The following is a 17,350-nucleotide window of genomic DNA, read 5'->3' on the forward strand; positions in this document are numbered from 1 at the left end:
GGTTGAGAGTCTGCCTGACGATGCGGGGGACGTGGGTTCGTGCCCCGGTCCGGGAGGATCCCACGTGCCACGGAGCGGCTGGGCTCATGGGCCGTGGCCGCTGGGCCTGTGTGTCCGGAGCCCGTGCTCCGCAACGGGAGAGGCCACAGCAGTGAGAGGCCCGCGTAAAGCAAAAAAAACCAAAAACAAACAAAGAAACAAACAAACAAAAAAGAATACTGGATGTTTGAAAGGCATAATCAGTCCACATAAACTTGAAAAGCAAGCAAAATTGTTTAGGATTAGTACTACTTAAAGATTTTTGTCTGATGTTTAAAAAAATTCTAATCATTTTTTTATAACATCTTTATTGGAGTATAATTGCTTTACAGTAATCACTCTTGTTTGTACTAAAAAATGTTATTTCATGTGGTTTGATTGTATCATACAATAAAGGTTGTTACATACGAAATATACAATATTTCAAAACAGTCCATATGATATATATTTCTTGGTATTCATAGATTACTAGCCAACGTTGTGTGAATTGAATTAAATAGAATTCCTATCAAGTTGGAATCATAGATCTGGAAGAAATCTCAAGACAGCAACCAGTGCAGCCTCCTCCCATATAGGTAGACCAACCAACCTAATGCAAAAGGCAATGATGGTCTTTGCACATTTAGAGATATCTCCATAAAGACACCCTCTAGAAGGGCTGCCAGTGTGGTGAATCACTGAAGGGAGGGGAGACTCCAACAGGGAGGCTGATTGCCCACGGCCGTCTTCAAGGCTGTTGGGTAGATTGTACAGACTTGCCCCCAACACAGTCTCATTGGAGGAAGCCTGTCCTTGTTCCTTTTGTGGGGGAGTTTTTGCCTTATCCTAATCAGCCTGGGGTCACTGCCTGGAACCTACGTTTATTGAATGGGGGAAACCAGGTTTGGCCCAGTGGACCAAACTGTCCAGTGAAAGGCACCAACTAGGGAATGAGGGCAACTGCCAACCTAGACTTCAGCATCTAAGACCAATGAGGTGGACGGCAAAGGTGTGTGCCTTTGAAGTCCTCTTACAATCTAGTTTGGAATACCACGGCAGCATACAGCAGACACAGCATACAGCGGTGACAGCTAAAGCACATGGACACCAGCAGCCAGCGTGTCTTCCCAGGCAGAACTGGCTCTTGGGTGAATCCCGTTTGCAAGCCAAGAGCCACCTAGAGGCATGTCCCTCTACAGAACACTGAGTCACCCTGCTCATTGCGCCAGTTGTGTTTAAATATACCTGTGGGATTTTAACTCATGGAGGTGACTAAGTGAACACGGAGAGGCTAATGCCATTGAAAGAAGTTGTTACTTACATTTTCCAAAAGAAGGGAACACACTACAGCACACGGGGCCACATGGGGAAGCACTAGGCTTGGTCAGGGCAGCAGCAGGAGCATGAGGAGAGCACAGGCCACAGAATTTCCTGGGTTTTCCCTGGGAAAGGCAAAGCTTAGGATTAGTCTGAATAATTCTAGCATGGGCTTTGTTTTTGTTTGTTTTAAAATTATTTATTTATGTATTTATTTTTGGCTGCGTTGGGTCTTTGTTGCTGCACGCGGGCTTTCTCTAGTTGTGGTGAGCGGGGGCTACTCTTTGTGGGCTTCTTATTGCAGTGGCTTCTCTTGTTGCGGAGCACGGGCTCTACGCATGCGGGCTTCAGTAGTTGTGGCTCACGGGCTTAGTAGCCCCGCGGCATGTGGGATCTTCCCGGACCAGGGATCGAACCCGTGTCCCCTGCATTGGCAGGCGGATTCTTAACCACGGCGCCACCAGGGAAGTCCTTTAGTATGGGCTTTGAATCCTAGAGGCTGTCCTTGGTTGTCTGGTACCTGGCCCTGGGTTGATATAGAGCTGGGGAAATACTGGCTTGGTGTGTGAGAATTAAATAAAAGAGGTGATGGGGGGTGCTTCCCTGGTGGCGCAGTGGTTGAGTCCACCTGCCAATGCAGGGGACACGGGTTCGTGCCCCAGTCCAGAAAAATCCCACATGCCACGGAGCGGCTGGGCTCATGGGCCGTGGCCGCTGGGCCTGTGCGTCCGGGGCCTGTGCGTCCGGAGCCTGTGCTCCGCAACGGGAGGCCACAACAGTGAGAGGCCCGCGTACTGCAAAAAAAAAAAAAAAAAAAGAGGTGATGGGGGATATGGATCTGGGGTTGGTTGGAGGGTTTGTAATATGATTTTCACACACCCACAAAAGCTGGATGATAGGGGAGATGAAAACAACCTTGGCTGTTTAGTTTGGCCCTGTGATGACTGAATGCCAAGTGGACAAATACAGAATCTAAGAAAATACAATTGTAACAGTTGGCTCCTATGTCCCTTTGATATATCCCATTGTTTTGCTCTCTGGGAACTTCTGTACTTTCTTGTACTACAAGATGCTCCAGGCACATCTTGTATTTTCCCTGCTCTCTCCCTAGAATCAGGCACTTCTCCAAGGATCCTTGGTTCCTTTTATTGGAAAATGGTGTTAGAAACCAAGATGTGGATGCTTGTCCTTGGTACTGCATCCTTAGTAGCAAGTTCTTGCTACTGAGGTGCTGTTGTTTCTAGGTCCTCTAATGATATAAGCCAGGAAATACATGTGTGTAGATAAACCCATGGATACACTCATATTTCTATCTATCTATCTACTTCCCTATCTTCCTATATTAAACTACACATGAAAACTTGAGTTCATAGTGATGTCTCCAACACTATTCTAGTACCACAGGGTTCACTCTAGATTTCCCCCTTGCTTATTTGTAACTTTTTTTTTTTTTTGGACAGTGAGAAACCTGGCTCGGGTCTACCTAAACGTTTGCTAATAATAATGACTCAATTTTGAATGAAGACAGAAAGTAAAGGAAGCAATGTGCTCTTCATAACAATTGCCCACACTAACCACCACCCTGCTGTGATGTGGCCAAGAACACAGGTCCCAAAGTCAGTCCCCTTGGGTTTGACTTCCAGCTTCATCACTTAATAGCCATGTGTTTGTGGGCAAACAAGTCAAGTGATCTGTGCCTCAGTTTCCTCTCCTCTCAAAAAGGAGTCATGAAAGTACATACTCCATAGAGCTGATGGAAGAGAAAATGAGTTTACAGAAGCAAAGCACTTGGGATGGTGGCTCATGGTAAGTGCTAAATAATTAACTTTTTAAAAAATATTTGTTTATTTATTTTTGGCTGCACTGGGTCTTTGTTGCTGCGAGCGGGCTTTCTCTAGTTGCAACAAGTGGGGGCTACTCTTGGTTGTGGTGTGCGGGCTTCTCATTGCAGTGGCTTCTCTTGTTGTGGAGCACAGACTCTAGGCACGCAGACTTCAGTAGTTGTGGCTCACGGGCTCTAGAGCGCAGGCTCGGTAGTTGTGGCACACAGCCCTAGTTGCTCCGTGGCATGTGGGATCTTCCTGGACCAGGGCTCGAACCTGTGTCCCCTGCATTGGCAGGCGGATTCTTAACCACTGCACCACCCGGGAAGTCCCAATAAGTAACTTTTTTTAAAAAGTCTATAACAGAAGATTTATTTGACCAAAATATCCAATAGCCAACAGTGACCTGATGACTTCCAATTTTAAGAGTGTCTGTAAATATGACTCATAAATCAATATAATACATAAAGAAAAATCACTTCAATATGGAAAATCTTCAGTTTAATATTTGTTTTAGATGAATCAATGCATTCCTCTGCAGCAACCTCTTTAACCATAACTTCTCCAAATTACACATCATTCATTCAGCGTGGTGTCATAAGATCTACTTTCAATCCTCTTTTATCATTATTACTGTTTTCAACTGGACTTATTTCCTTTTCACTGAGAAACTTGAGAACTTCAAAACTTTCTTTTACTTGAAGTCTGATCTTCCTTCAGGTCTGAAGTTTTTCTTTTATTATGCAGTAGTCCATTTCTTTAATAATCCCAATGAGAAAGCGGCACAGGAGTATTAGTATGCCACCTTGACATTTTAGGAATATTTTAAATCTTTGCAGTGGCAGTTTCTTTAAAAATGTAAAAATATCTGAAATATTTAGCCTTCACAAAGATGTAAAGGACATGTCTTGAATTTATCATCCACGTATATCTTATTTGAGCATTATAGCTGCTCTGCAGACAGCTTGTACTTTTTCCTCTAAAGTTCACGGCTATTGGTTCATAATTAAAACAAAAGGTCTTGTACAGTCCGGTGAAATTAAAATATTATAGAACCGGAGGGAACATTCAAAGTCGATCAGAGCAATATTTACAAAACTCACTTAGTCAAAGGAGTAACGTGGAACTTATTCAAGAAAAGCTCGGGATTACTGTTAAACAAACAGATTCCCACTCCCTTCCCCTAGAGAGTCTGATGCAGTAGACCTGATCCTGCAAATCTGGATTTTTAACAAGACTTCCAAGTGATGTTCATCATCAGGAAAGTTTGGAAGCACTGATTTAATCCAAGATCCTGATTTTATAAGGAAACTGAGGCCCAGGGAAGAGGATCCCCCGCTCCACCCACACACCCAATGTTCGTGAAGCACCTCCCCTTAGAGGGGTATGCTGAAAGGTTTGGGACAGTGCACTGCTATGCACAGCCAGTGGAACCACAACGTGGTACAGCCTTTCAGGAAGACGGTTTGGCAATACTTGTCAAAATATTAAACGTGTTTATCTTTTGATGCTGTTATTCCAGATGAAAACAGAATTTCTTAAATTGTCACTCAGACCACTTGCATCAGAAGCACCTGTTGAGGATGTGGATCTCACCATCTCATTTCAATTGACTGAATCATAATCTCTGGGAGTGGGACCCGGCAATCTGCATTTTTTTCCTTTTATTTTTCGGTACGCGGGCCTCTCACTGTTGTGGCCTCTCTCGCTGCGGAGCACAGGCTCCGGACGCGCAGGCTCAGCGGCCATGGCTCACGGGCCCAGCCGCTCCGCGGCATGTGGGATCTTCCCGGACCGGGGCACGAACCCGTGTCCCCTGCATCGGCAGGCGGACTCTCAACCACTGTGCCACCAGGGAAGCCCAATCTTCATTTTTAACAAGGTTACCAAGGTTCTACTGAAGTTGTGAGAAACGCTACTCTTACGAGTGTGAGAGTCAGAGCCCTAGCTGGGGGGACGTCCAAACAGATGGGCAGTCCCCCTGGTATGGAATGTGGGACTTACCAAGAAGGGTAAGAAGAGTGTGTGCTTGGAAAGGCAGTAAAACAAGCAGCACAGAGATGGTGTCCTCGTGGAGGTGCAGCCCAGCGTGGGGTGTCAGAGCCGGAGCAGATGAGTCGTTTGAGGGCGTCGGGTGCCCTGGTGTGGGGTATGGGAGCTTGAGTGGGGTGAGGAGGGCTGCTGCATGGCAGAGTGGCCCAGCACCGGGTGCGGGAGCCCACAGAGGGTAGGAGAGGCTTCTGGGAGGGCGTGGGCTGAACGCGAGGTGTGCAGGCCACGGGGGTGGGTTGGGGGTGGTATCATCGGGGAAGGCACAGTGGCAGCCTTGGGAGGCTGGTTACATTCAGGGGTATCGATTAAATACATAAATACACTGAGGAGGAGAGTCAGTTTTCTCCCTGTTCGAGAAGGGCGTTACAAACACAGAAAGGAAACAAAACTGGAGTGAGTGCTGTGATGTTGAGTTTGAACTGAAGGAATTCATATGAACTCGTGGTTTTTGACAGAGAAATAGATAAGCATGTACATGTATCTACTAAGAGGGCCTGGGTGACCCTCCAATATCGGTGACTTCACCTAGATGCTCAGATGTTAGTTTCTAAATACCATTCACTGCCCACTAAAAGGACGTGGGGTCCTTGGAGAAATGGCTGAGTCAAGCTCTGGGACAGGGAAAGGATTAAAGGGAGCCTGGAAAATCTTCTTGTGCCAGAAAACAAGGAAATGCTCAAAGAATGATGGGGATATGGGACTTCCCGGGTGGTGCAGTGGTTGAGAGTCCGCCTGCCAATGCAGGGGACACGGGTTTGAGCCCTGGTCCGGGAAGATCCCACATGCTGCGGAGCAACTAAGTCCGTGCGCCACAACTACTGAGCCTGCGCTCTAGAGCCTGCGAGCCACAACTACTGAGCCTGAGCTCTAGAGCCTGCAAGCCATGACTACTGAGCCTGCGAGCCACAACTACTGAAGCCCGCACGCCTAGAGCCCATGCTCTGCAACAAGAGAAGCCACTGCAATGAGAAGCCCGCGCACAGCAACAAAGAGTAGCCCCTGTTCACCACAACTAGAGAAAGCCTGCATGCAGCAACAAAGACCCAATGCATCCAGAGATAAATAAATAAATAAATTTATATTAAAAAAAAAGAATGATGGGGACATGTCAGAGAACACAGGAAATACAATGAAGGAGCTCCCATAGGCCAAATCTAAGACAATCTGAGTGTAAAAAAAAAGATGGTGCAGTTGCCAGGAACGGGGGAGAGGGGAGCATGGGGACTTAGTGTTTAAGGGGCACAGAGTTCACGTGGGGAAGACGGAGTCCTGGAGACGGATGGTGGTGATGGTTGCACAACAGTGTGAATGTACTTAAGGCCCCTAAACTGTACACTTAAAAATGATTAAAATGGTAGGTATTACATTTATTTTACCACAAGAAAAAACGCAGGAATGGATTATAACACACTAAAAAATAATCCATGTGTCCCTAGTGATAAAAAAATAACAACAATCATGGCAGAAAGATAGGGAAAGTTCTTCACATAAAAATGCTGGCTGGTAAATGTAAGGAAAAAACCCACCATTTTGGAACCATGAATTCAATAATTGATGTATGTAAGCATGGCTCTTGAATAAATGCCAAATGCATGGGTGAAAGATTTGTTTGGGAAAAGGATATTCATATAGTCTTAAAGTATAACCCCACAGATAGTTATTAGTACAGAGGAGAAAAGAGGCCTTTGCAGTGGTATCAGATACACCTGTCAGATGCCACTTTGCATCGTTCAGTGGTGCATGGGACCAACGATGGGACAAAACTGACATCACAGGCCTCCTGATGTGATGAGGTGGGAAATATAAACCTAACCATGGAGTTTTCTGGACAAGGATTTTCATCTGAATCTTGAGGAAATCATCTAAACCCAGATTGTGGGATATTTTGCAAAACTGCCAGCCTAGACTCTTCATCATTGTCATGAAAGCAGGGGGATGTTCAAGATTGGAGGAGACTAAAGAGACAGGACAATTAAGTGCCACGTGGTGTCCTTGACGGCATCCTGTTTAAAAAACAACAAACAGCTGTACAGGACGCTTTAGGGTAATTGGGGAAATGTGGATATGGACTGTATATTAAGTAGTATTTATTATATCAATTTTAATCTGAGGGGTTGATAATAATACTATGGTTATGTCAGAGGATGTCCTTATTTTTACTTTCAAATGGTTGAATAAAAAAGCCTTTATCTACAAACAGAGATATAAAAGAGATAGTAACATGGCAACATGTTAATATCGCCTGGTGGATCTGCAAGATGCTTACACAGGTATTCATTTTATTATTCTTTCAATTTTTCTGTAGTTTTCACATTTTTCAAAATAAAAATAATCTAAATTTCTTGGGTGTGTCTCAAGAAGTAAATGGCTCCAATTTTTTATTTTTTAAATATTAAAATAACGGTATTACACCAACAATATTACAGATATTTAAAGACACAAAAACACCACAATGCATGGGAATACCCAAATACTGAGAATCAGTACTGTTGCAATCGAGCAGGGACCTTGTTCTTATTCAGCCTTTAGTTTTCAGAACCCTGTTCATATTAAGTGTGCAATAGAAGTTGAATGGATGAGTGAGGGACTTGTTTTATTTTGTGATTTGGTGGTCTCGGTAAATTCTAGAAGAGGTGATTTGGATGTTTTCTACAAAAAGAGTTGAGTGAGCTGAAGGGTGAGAGCTAAAAAAACTGGCATGCACAGCACAGTTCAGTAAAGTCGGGCCTCCGCTGGCCTACCCGCTGCCCCTCCCCCTCCCCCCAGGACACCAGTGGAACGGTAGTCAGGCCATTTTAAAACTGAAAGTGTTTAGCAGCCAGACAGAATATTGGTTGTGTAGAATTATTGCTGTGCATAATTTCTTATGGTTTTAAGAAGTTCTGGTACAGGATACGAATTTGAAGGATATAGCTTCGTTTTACAGAATTATTGTAATTGGATCTTATTTGTATATATGTCTCAACATCTGTAAATAAACAAATAAGGGAGCTTACTCTATTTTAGAAAGAATAACCTTTAGTGGGGCATTTGCATTCACACACTGAATGTGCCAATTACAGGTACAATTTTCATCTGTTCATTAAAGCAGGTTTCCCAGGTCTTGGGTATTCCCACGCTTCAAGATAAAACTATAGTATTTCCGTGTGTGTGTGTGTGAGAGAGAGAGAAAAAGAAATGTAACATACATACAGAAAAGTGTATAAACATGTGCATATAGTTTAACAAAAAATATAAAGCAAACAGGTTTAAAAAAACCTCAGAACATTAACAGAATTCCTCTCCCCATGTCCTTCTCCCCAAGTTCAACATTATCCCTCCCTTTAGAAGTAAGCACTATGTTGACCTTTGGGGTACTTATTTCCTTGTTTTTCTTTATACTTTCACCTCTTACATACACATCTCTAATCAATATAGTTTGGTTTTACCTGTTTTTGTGAACTTTATGTGAATGAAATCTCTCTGTACAAATTCTTTTGTTTTTTGCTTCTTTTACCCAACATTATATTTTTAAAGATTTACCGAAGGGGTTTTGTGTAGCTATAGTTCATCCGTTTATCACTGCTCTACTGTATTGCATAAATAAACCACACAATATATTTATCCACTACATTCTTTATCAGACAGTTGCATGCTTCACTTTTAGGCTACTGTAAATAATACACCCTAAACATTTCTTGTACGTGGATCTGGAGCATATATGTGTGAATTTCTCTAGGGATATACCTAGGAATGGAATCACTAGGTCATAGGATGTGGATATCCTCAATTTTCCTAGACATGGCCAAACTGTGTCTGTACCAATTTGTATTGCCACCCGTCACTGATGACAATACCTGTTGCTCCACATTCTTACCAACACCTGATATTTTTAAACTTAAGTTTTTGCCAGTGTAGCAGCTACATGAGTATCTCACTGTGGTTTTAGTTTTCATTTCACTGGTTCTTAATGATGTTGAGCAACTTTCCATACGTTTATTGGCAAAATACACTTCTTTGAACATGTTTTATTACATAGACCGATTTTTCTCCTTATTCAATTTGAATATCCCTAAATCAGACAAATTTGGGAGATTATATTGCAGTTAAATTTCTTAAAGCCAAATTCACAGCATTGAGTCAACATCAGGAAATCAAGAAGTAAGAGAAAGAGAGAGGATGAAGTGGAGAAAGAGAGAAAGACTGAGAAATAATAAGTAGAAATAAAGATTTTAATGGAAAATTCAGAGGGATAGGAAAGGAGATATGAAATAGTTTTAAAAGATAGGGATGAGGGAATACCATCCCGTTTTTTTAAAGAAGCTGTTTTTCGTGGATTATAAAGTTGGAATGGGGGAAAAATGCAAATTAAAGATGGTAAAAGGAAAATGGAACCTTATATTTTTTCATTATGTAAGAAAGAATGTCAGTGAATATTTATTCTAAGAGTCTACCCCACAGAGTATACAAGAGGTACCCTCTGAGAGCCTCACACATACAAACATGGCATTGGAGCTTTTGTTCCTGTTAGTTAATAAGACAGCTATTAAATGTTTTCTATCTCTTTAGCAACCACAGCATTCGCTCAATGTGGGTCTCCCTCTGCAGTGAGTAAGGTAAAATCCAACCTGTTTGATGTTGCTTACTTGCTACTGAACTGGAATGATCGCTGTTGCCCAAGGTGTTGCTATAATGAGTAACTGGCAGGGAAGTGGCTGTGGTTATCGAGGTTTCTGGTCTGGCTTGGCACTGGGAATTCTTAACGCTCATATGCCTATCTTTTTCAGGACTGTCTAGACAATAAGATTTAGGAATTGTGGATTAGGGCTACTGATTCATAATACCTAGAGATGTTATTTATTTTAACGTTTCGGTTGCAGAAGAGCAAAAACAAAAACAAAAAGTCACTAGCTTGATTCAGGAAAGAAAAAGTTATCCTTATTTAGAAGTTCCAGTTGATATAATCCCTGATCTCCTTGAGGAGACAGGGGATATTAAAATATTGAAAACCAGTTCATCTTGTCCTACACATGAGTTGATTCAATAGCTTAAGCTTAAAGTTTATAACAATAATTCATTCAGAGATGGATTACACGCTAGTAACGAATTCTTACACACATCACTGAAAATGGAGACCACATTTTACAAAGAAATAAATTAAATCACATCAAATTACTGAAGAATTACAGGCCAAATACAGGACTATAGATGGGTTACTTAATGCTATTAGACTTATACTGATGTTTCTTTCCCAAGATTCAATCCTGAATCCTCAGCCCTTTACAGAATTTCAGATGGGTGACATTCGACCATGTATTTGCAGTCCTGACCTTTTGTTTGAGCTTGAGTCCCGACCTTTAACTTTCTGCTGGGTATCTCTAATTTCTAAAATCAAACCCCATATCAGATCCCCCTTTGGACTTCCTCATTTATTTCAGCTATTTGAGTTTCTCTTGATGGCCTAAAATCTTGGACTCATACCAGATTCCTCCTTGTGGTCGACTTACTGCTTAATCTAATCAGTAGCAAATTCTTGCCGGATCATTCCTTTTCATGCCTTCCTCACTTTATTTCTAATCCAGACCTTTATCTCTCTCATACCTATATTACCACGCCAGCCTCCTAACTAGACGGCTCCAGCCAGTCTTGGGATCTTGCACACCAGATTCCCCTTGGAGTTTCCAATATCCATTTCCTCCTACAAGCACACCCTGCCACGCCGGTCCATTTTGGAATCATGTCCACTCATCTCGACCCCATCCCTTTTAATGATCATTTTCCTTATGTATACTGCTTTGACGAGACCTTTCTGACAGTCCCCATTCTCTTAATTTACTGTCTGAATTCTCCCTTTGACACTAAGGAAGTATATAGGAGGCTGTGTTCTTTAAATTTTATGATTGGCTCCACCTCCAGTGAAGTTAACAAGCAAGTGGATTTTGCACCTTGCTTTTTTTCACTTAAAGATCCTGGACATCTTTCCAGGATCAGCACACACATTATCAGCACATACATTTTTATGCAATGCTTTTAATATGCCTGCTGAGTATGGATAATTCACTTACTTAGTCCCTTAATGATGGATGCTGGTGTTTTTTCCAGTTTTGTTATTATGAAGCATGCTACAATGAACATCCTTGCAAATCCTGAGGAATTTTAATATCCGTAGGTAAACCTGTAGCACCGGGATTGCTGGATTAAAAGTATACATATTTTAAATTTGGATAGTTATAACTAATTATCTGTTGAAATAAATTTCACTGTCTACTCCCATTTTTGATACTGCTAATTTTCCTGCCACGCAGGATTTGGACGTTGACGTGGGAGCTTTGTTTAATGGCAGCTCACCCCCCACAGACTATTAGTACCAGAGAAAATGTAAAGCTGGGAGAAAAGGGAATTGAAGACCAGAAAACAGACTCCTCAGCGGCTAGTGCTGCCATAGACTGTGGTAATCTGGTATCCAGGACAGCAGACAGCATCATCCTTCTGTGCCAATGATCAACTGGAACCAAATGAAATCTAAACGTATCCATCTATAAACTAGGGATAATCTTCATTGTCTTAACCACTAGGAATTTTCCGAAGGGATGGTACTGTGTAAACTGGGTGAACTCAGAACAGCAGAGTGAAAACTTGATCAAGACAAAAAAACCCTGCAGAGGAGCAATTTTCCTTTCTGTCATCTTAACTGCTTTTGTGTGACCAAATGTTTCCTGTGCCACCCAGTGGGGGAGAAGAAGCAAGCTTGCCTCTTAAATGCTTCAGAGTTTTGTTTGTCTATTTAGGGTCCCTTTTTGAAGTCTTGAGATTTATAGAACAATAAATGTCATTTACCGCTGTGTGCCATTTTGGGTTCCTCATCGGTTTTAGAAGTTGGGTAAGAATACTTACCTGAAAGCTTATGAAATGTGAAATAACACAGAGAAGTATTGGGCAGTAGTTCATCCCAGTGAAACAAACTAAATTGTGGCAACAGCAAAGTGTGTTACTTTTTTTTTTTTTAACAGTAGGATGCAGACATTTTAATATAATTCATGTTTTCTAATTGTTTTTTTTGAGGGGGGAAAGCACAGCAGGAAGCAAGGTTTAAACAAGAATGGCTTGGCTGGGTTGCCCAATGATGTTATTAGTATACCATAACACAAATTTTGGCCATGCTAATGGGCCAGTATAGACCAGTCCAAAACAAAGCACCTCGTTCACTCAGTGGTGTGAGAGATTAGTTTTAGCCAGGTCTTATCTTTTTCACAGCATTCATAAGTACAACCTTAAGGTTATCCACTAGGATGTCACATCTCACCTGAACAGGAGAAGCTTGCCTTGTGTGATCACTTCCTTATCAATGGAGTGGGGCTGAACACAGGACCTGGAGGCGGGGGCTTCCCTTTGTTACAGGCGAAGCCTAGTTTCCTGGGTGTAAACGAGGAAGACCTAGAAAGATACAGTAAGTGAGTTCATCTTGGGTGACTCCGTTCCCCAACTCCTGCGACCTCTGGTAGCTCCTTCCCAGGAGTTCTCTCTAGAGTTTCTAGTAGTTAAAAGTTTCTGCCCAGATGCTCCAAGTACAAATACAACCCCTTCTAAGGCCCTCGCCCGAGACGGCAGGTCCAGTCCCCGCCGTGAAGCTGTTCCAAGCCTGACCCCACGTCCTTCCTCTCGAGGACCACCCTCCTCCCTCCACCTTCGAGATTGACCGCAGATGCCCCGACAGCCTGGAGAACCAAAGGCCGTCCCCAGCCTCCAGGGCAGCTGCTACACTAACCGCGCAGCGCCAGCTCCGCGCTGTAGAGAATCTCAATTCACCTGACTCCTTTACCGGTCTGTGCACCCAGGAGGGGAGGCGGACGTTGTTCCAAACCCCCTGAAAGCCCTTGCTGTGCGCTGCGTCCCGCACAAGGTGGGGAAGTCTTTACAAATTAGGCGGCAGGATTAAGCGAATTCACACCAAAAGGTGAATGATCTCCGGGTCTTCCTCCGTTTTTTTATTTTGTTTTTACTCTAAAAGCAGCTGCTTAGTAACCCAGAAGAATATGAATGGGACGGTGGTGTAGACTTGGCTGGAGAGGAGTCTGGGGACTGGGAGGCTCCCTCCCAGACCGAGGGGCTGGGGGCACAAATGCTGTGTGTGTCCGAGCCCTGCCAGGCCTGCAGCTCGTGGAACCGTCCAGCCCGGAGCCCGACGTCCGGACCCTCCTCAGGGCCGACCAGGGCGTAGTAGCTGCTGAATAAATAAATACTTGTAGAAGGAGAGAAAGTCCACGTTCCTCCCCGGACACATCCAGGGTCTAGGAAAGCCTGGCCGCCAGGCCGCCGCGTTTTCCTGCCAGCGGGCTCGCCCACACCTTCTGGGCCTCGGCGGGGCTCCGGGTGGGGGACTTCCCGGGGCGCGGGCGGGGGACTTCCCGGGGCGCGGGCGGACGTAAGGGGCTGGCTCCCGGGCGCGTGCACGTCCAGCGCAGGGCGCCCGTGTGGAGCGCCTCAGGCCCGCGCGCGGCGGACGACGACGACGACGACGACGACGACGGCCGCGGCGGGGGGTGTGGGAGGAGGGGGGGTGCAGTGGCTTTTCCGAATCTGGCCCGAGTTTCCCCCGCGCAGCGGGGCACCGGGGCAGGCATGTCGCGGCGCCCTCGGACCGCGGGATCCGCCTTCGCTTTCCGCCGCGAGGCTGAGGTCACGGAGGGCCGGGCGCCCTGCAGAGGCCCCGGGGGCGACACCGCCCCGGACGCGCCACTGACGCGCTTTCGAGCGCTGGCTCTGCTTTTCACACTTTCCCACCGCCCGGAACGCCCCGGGGTCCGAGGGGGAGCGGGGGAACCTTTGTGCCTTCTCGGTTTGCTGGGACCTTGTCTTCCGAAGAGAGCCTCCCCACCCCTTTCCTCTCGAAAGTCTTGTGGTTTCCCTAGAAGTCGGAAGGCGGTGGAGAGGGCTGCGGAGACTTCTCTTGAGCCGCCTTTCCCGTCCCGAAACTCTAAAACCCCAAATGGTCGGCCGTAGGGAGATATTTGGGGTCAAGGGGAAGCAGCGAGCAGCGCATTCCTTCTCCGTCTTCCCTCCCACCTGGCCCGCGGCTCCCTTCCGCCCCTGACTCGGGCCGGCGCCCCGGCAAGCGCAGCGTGCCGCGGGAGCGGCAGGGTTAAGCCCTGGAATGTGGCGGCGAGGAATGTGCATGCCCAGGAGCCGAGCGAGGGGAGGAGCGGGTGGGGGCGGGCCCCGGGCGGGGCGCATGCTAATCGTATGCAAATGAGAAGACCGTCGCCGCCACGGCCGCCGCTCCGCGGAGCTTCCCGGATCCGAGCCCAGACGGCGGCGGCTCGGGCAGCCTGGGCGCCGCGACCCTCGGCGGCCACAGGGGGACGGGGAGGAGGAGGAGGAGGAAGAGGCGGAGGCAGCGGCGGCGATCGCGAGGAGGAGGAGGAGGAGGAGGGTTCGCTCGCCCGCTCCGACGCAGACATGGTGGACTGATCCCCGCTGGGGCCGAGAGCAGGGTTTCCTGAGGCGCCCCCGCGCGTGGCCCCGCCGCGCCCCGCGCCCCGCAGCCCCACGCCGGCGCCCGGGTCGGGCCGCGCAGTCGCGTTCCCGCCGCGTCCCGCGCCCGGTCCCTATGGAGGCGCCGCTCGCCGGCGAGGCCGCCGACCATGCCTAGGAGGGCCGGGAGCGGGCAGCTGCCGCTACCCCGGGGCTGGGAGGAGGCCAGGGACTACGACGGCAAGGTCTTCTACATCGACCACAACACCCGGAGGACCAGCTGGATCGACCCCCGGGACAGGTGGGCTGCCGGGCCGCGGGTGGGCGCGGGGACCCGCCTCGGAAGCGCGGCGGCGGCTGTTGTCCGGGAGACCTGGCCGAGCGGCGGCGCCCGCGGCGCGGGGGGCGTGGGGCGTCACCGGCCCGGGTGGCCGGGAGGGGTCCCGGGAAGGAGGCGCGGGACCTTCTGCCCGAGCCGGGGCTGCGTCAGCCGGCCAGGAGCCCTGGAGGGGGCCGGTTGCAGCCGCCCCTTCCAGGGCCCTCTTGGCCACCCGCTCTGCGGCGGCCCCGGGACCTTTAGACACTCTGGGCGCAGAGGGAAGGGTGGAATTGACGCCCTGGGCGGTCACAGTGTCCAGTTCACGGACCCACAGGGGCCCCCTGAGCCCTGCTCCGAGCTCGCCTCCGCCTGAAGTTGGCCATCAAGAGGCTGGAGGGTCCATTCGGCCTGGGAGGCGGGGCCCGGCCCTGGGCCTCCCGGAGGAGGAGGCCTAAGTGCCAGGCGGGGCCAGCCAGCCGTCCAGGCCACCTGTGGCATCTCTCTGGCCGTCCTTGGCTCCCAGCCTTGCCTGCACGTTCTTGACGGGGTGCGCCATGGTCGGGCCAGAGGCCCTGGGCCTGAGGGGGCCCCGGGCACCCTTCCTTGCTGAGCCCTGGTGGTGGGTGTAACTGACTTTGCCCCCCAGAGTTTAGAGACGCTTGTTTGGGGGTTTACTGCTTAGTGTTTATCTTCACCTGAAAACTTGAACTGACTCTCAGCTCTTGAAAAGGCAGATGCTGTGTTGAAGTAAGAAGTGGTGAAATGAACAGTGGAACCGAACCTTGGTTATTGAGGAATGCTGACTTGAGCTTAGCGTGGTTTCTTGTAGTTTTCAACACACTTTTTATTCCTGCTCAGAAGTGAAGAGGAGAAACATAACAATATCATCATCTAAGAAGTTCAGGGACTGAAGTTTAGCTGAATGTTCACAAATGTTGTTTCTCTTTTCCATTTTTCTCTTTACCCTGAAAAGGAAAATTTCTTATAGTTAGAATTATTGGAAGAATAAGAGGAGATATTCCTAATTGTAAATTTGTAAACTATTAAGGAGGTATTCCTATTTATAAATTTAAATAATATACCATTAGGGATAATTCCAAATTTTGGATGTTTATCATTTCTGAAATTTCTTTCCACCTTTTTATGGAATGTGGCCTTAGGGGTTTATAACCTTTTTAGGTGCTTCTCCTATTAAACATTCCCCCTTTTCTCAATTTGAAGCTGAAATAGTTTCATACTTTATGTTCTCAGTTACTTTTATCTCAAGAATATTGTTTTTGAATGCTACTAAAGAGCAGTTATAAGAAAGTCACAAGTGACATTATAAATTTATGGAACAATCCTTGTTAAATTATCCATGAAGGTATCGGTTTAGGTTTCCCTCTTGAAATGAGAAAAGGCACCGGTGCTGAGGCTCCGTCTTGCTCTAGCCTGGCTGCGTGTTGCTGACCTGATGAAAGTTATGACAAGCATCACGCCTTCACAGTCTCTCCAGATGTATTAGTTGTTGTCATAAACTTCACGCTCCAAGCCAGTTATTGCACTTTGAAACTACTTAACAGATAGTAAATTTCAATGATGATGGTGTGCACCCAACAGTGGCTTTTAAGGCACCTGTATAAATATTTGACTTTTACAGTTGTATGGTAATTCTTTCTGCTTTCTGATACTTGGAGTTTCAGGTTATTGAAACTGCAATGCATTCTTGAAATATTTAGGCATTTTAGATTCTCTTTTACTTCAGTTTACATGTTTTGTTAATATCATCTCATTTGCGTTTACTAGCAAGGATTACAAGACTGTGTAACGCCTGGGTAAAGCAAATAGAAAGTGAAATAAAATTATATGGCTTGGCTTATCTTTACCACTACTTCTTAAGAAAGTTAAGCATGTCTTTTATTTAAAATTGTTAATGGATTAACAATTATCATGAACTCTGTTTTTAAGAAACTGGGTAACCAATTCATTTGATGGGGACAAACAGTTTTGACTAAGGTGATTTGTTATTATTCCAGTTTGCCTTGAAGCTGTTGGATCTTTAAGTATTTATAAATTTGACCGGTTATACATATTCTGGGTCGCAGTATTAGAGCTTTAAAGGACATTCTGTGAGATGAGTCAACATTGACATAAGTTAAATTTGGTTGTGTTTTATTTTAGGGCAGTGCAGTGTCTATAAGTCTTGCTAACTAGTGTAAGAGATGGTGGAAGAGGATATTTGGAGGAACTATTACCTCTAGGCAATTTTGTTACACACTTACCAAACATACGGGCAGAGAGGTGTTGCACAGGCCAATTGGAATGTGCCCCTTCTTTTACAGGATCAAATTACAAATCCTGAAAAAAAAGTGACTTGATAAACTGTGGGTCT

General features: G+C 46.1%; 1 protein-coding gene and 1 long non-coding RNA gene across 2 annotated transcripts in view; one reads left to right on the forward strand and one right to left on the reverse strand.

Annotated features, from left to right (window-relative positions):
• Positions 1–1,355: 1,355 nt before the first annotated feature.
• Positions 1,356–13,451, reverse strand: LOC309977531. Its single transcript, XR_014327064.1, has 3 exons — positions 13,009–13,451; positions 12,493–12,623; positions 1,356–1,460 (listed from the first exon to the last, which is right to left on the reverse strand). It is a non-coding gene; the product is annotated as an uncharacterized lncRNA (long non-coding RNA).
• A 1,140-nt stretch (positions 13,452–14,591) lies between these two features.
• Positions 14,592–17,350, forward strand: part of WWC2 (WW and C2 domain containing 2) — a 166,505-nt gene continuing 163,746 nt past the window's right edge. Inside the window, exon 1 of the mRNA XM_082863903.1 lies at positions 14,592–14,961. Coding sequence (XP_082720029.1) covers positions 14,831–14,961 — 131 coding nt within the window. The 5' untranslated portion in view covers positions 14,592–14,830. The remainder of the gene's footprint in view (positions 14,962–17,350) is intronic.

Source organism: Leucopleurus acutus (genome assembly GCF_964270905.1).
Source record: "Leucopleurus acutus genome assembly, chromosome: 21".
Classification (NCBI taxonomy): domain Eukaryota; kingdom Metazoa; phylum Chordata; class Mammalia; order Artiodactyla; family Delphinidae; genus Leucopleurus; species Leucopleurus acutus.